Raw genomic sequence first — 636 nt, 5'->3', positions numbered from 1 at the left:
AACACAAACAGTATTATTACCATCATTTAAACTAATACAATAAGTTCTTAATCTGACGTTATAATTAACTTACCTATAGCAGAAAAAAAACCAAAAACGTATCTATTGCAATGTGCAGGCAATGTCCGAAGCATGAAAGTCTGGTCCAGTTGTTGAGTGCGACAGCTTTCACAATGTTGGCCCCGTTGTCAGTCGTCACACACATTTGTTTTTCCTCTTGAAGATTCCACGAGCTGAGGAACTCTTTTAAGACTCTGGCTATATTTTCCCCAGTATGGTCCTCGGGGAAAAAACATGTTTCAAGGCACTTGTTTTGTAGCTTCCAGTCTTTGTCCACATAATGTATTGTGAGGCTCATGTAGGGGTCTGATGTTCGGCTTGACCACATGTCCGTGGTGGACGCAAAAAACTCCACCGAAGATAACGCATTTGACACCTCAGTACGGATCTCTTCATATAAAGCAGGCAAGGCGACTTTAGAGAAGTATTTCTTTGTGGGTAGCTTGTAGCGTGGATCTAACATTTTAAGCATCTTTTTGAAATCTTCTATTTCCACACTCTGAATAGGCATCATATCCCTGGCTAAACAATGTGTCACTGCATTAGTTAGCTCCCCCCAGCGTTTGTTACTTTTGT

At 40.9% G+C, this 636-nt stretch overlaps 1 protein-coding gene across 1 annotated transcript in view; it reads right to left on the bottom strand.

Moving 5' to 3' along the window:
* Positions 1–101: 101 nt before the first annotated feature.
* Positions 102–636, bottom strand: part of LOC106632936 (E3 SUMO-protein ligase ZBED1) — a gene marked incomplete at its 3' end in the record, with an annotated part of 823 nt that continues 288 nt past the window's right edge. The window contains 1 exon segment of the mRNA XM_014331675.2: positions 102–636. Coding sequence (XP_014187161.1) covers positions 102–636 — 535 coding nt within the window.

The sequence above is a fragment of the Haplochromis burtoni genome, unplaced genomic scaffold (assembly GCF_018398535.1).
Source record: "Haplochromis burtoni strain Fernald_Lab_line unplaced genomic scaffold, NCSU_Asbu1 Contig_4468, whole genome shotgun sequence".
Classification (NCBI taxonomy): domain Eukaryota; kingdom Metazoa; phylum Chordata; class Actinopteri; order Cichliformes; family Cichlidae; genus Haplochromis; species Haplochromis burtoni.
The sequence above is the reverse complement of the archived record's forward strand: the minus strand, read 5'-3'. Positions and strand labels throughout refer to the sequence as shown.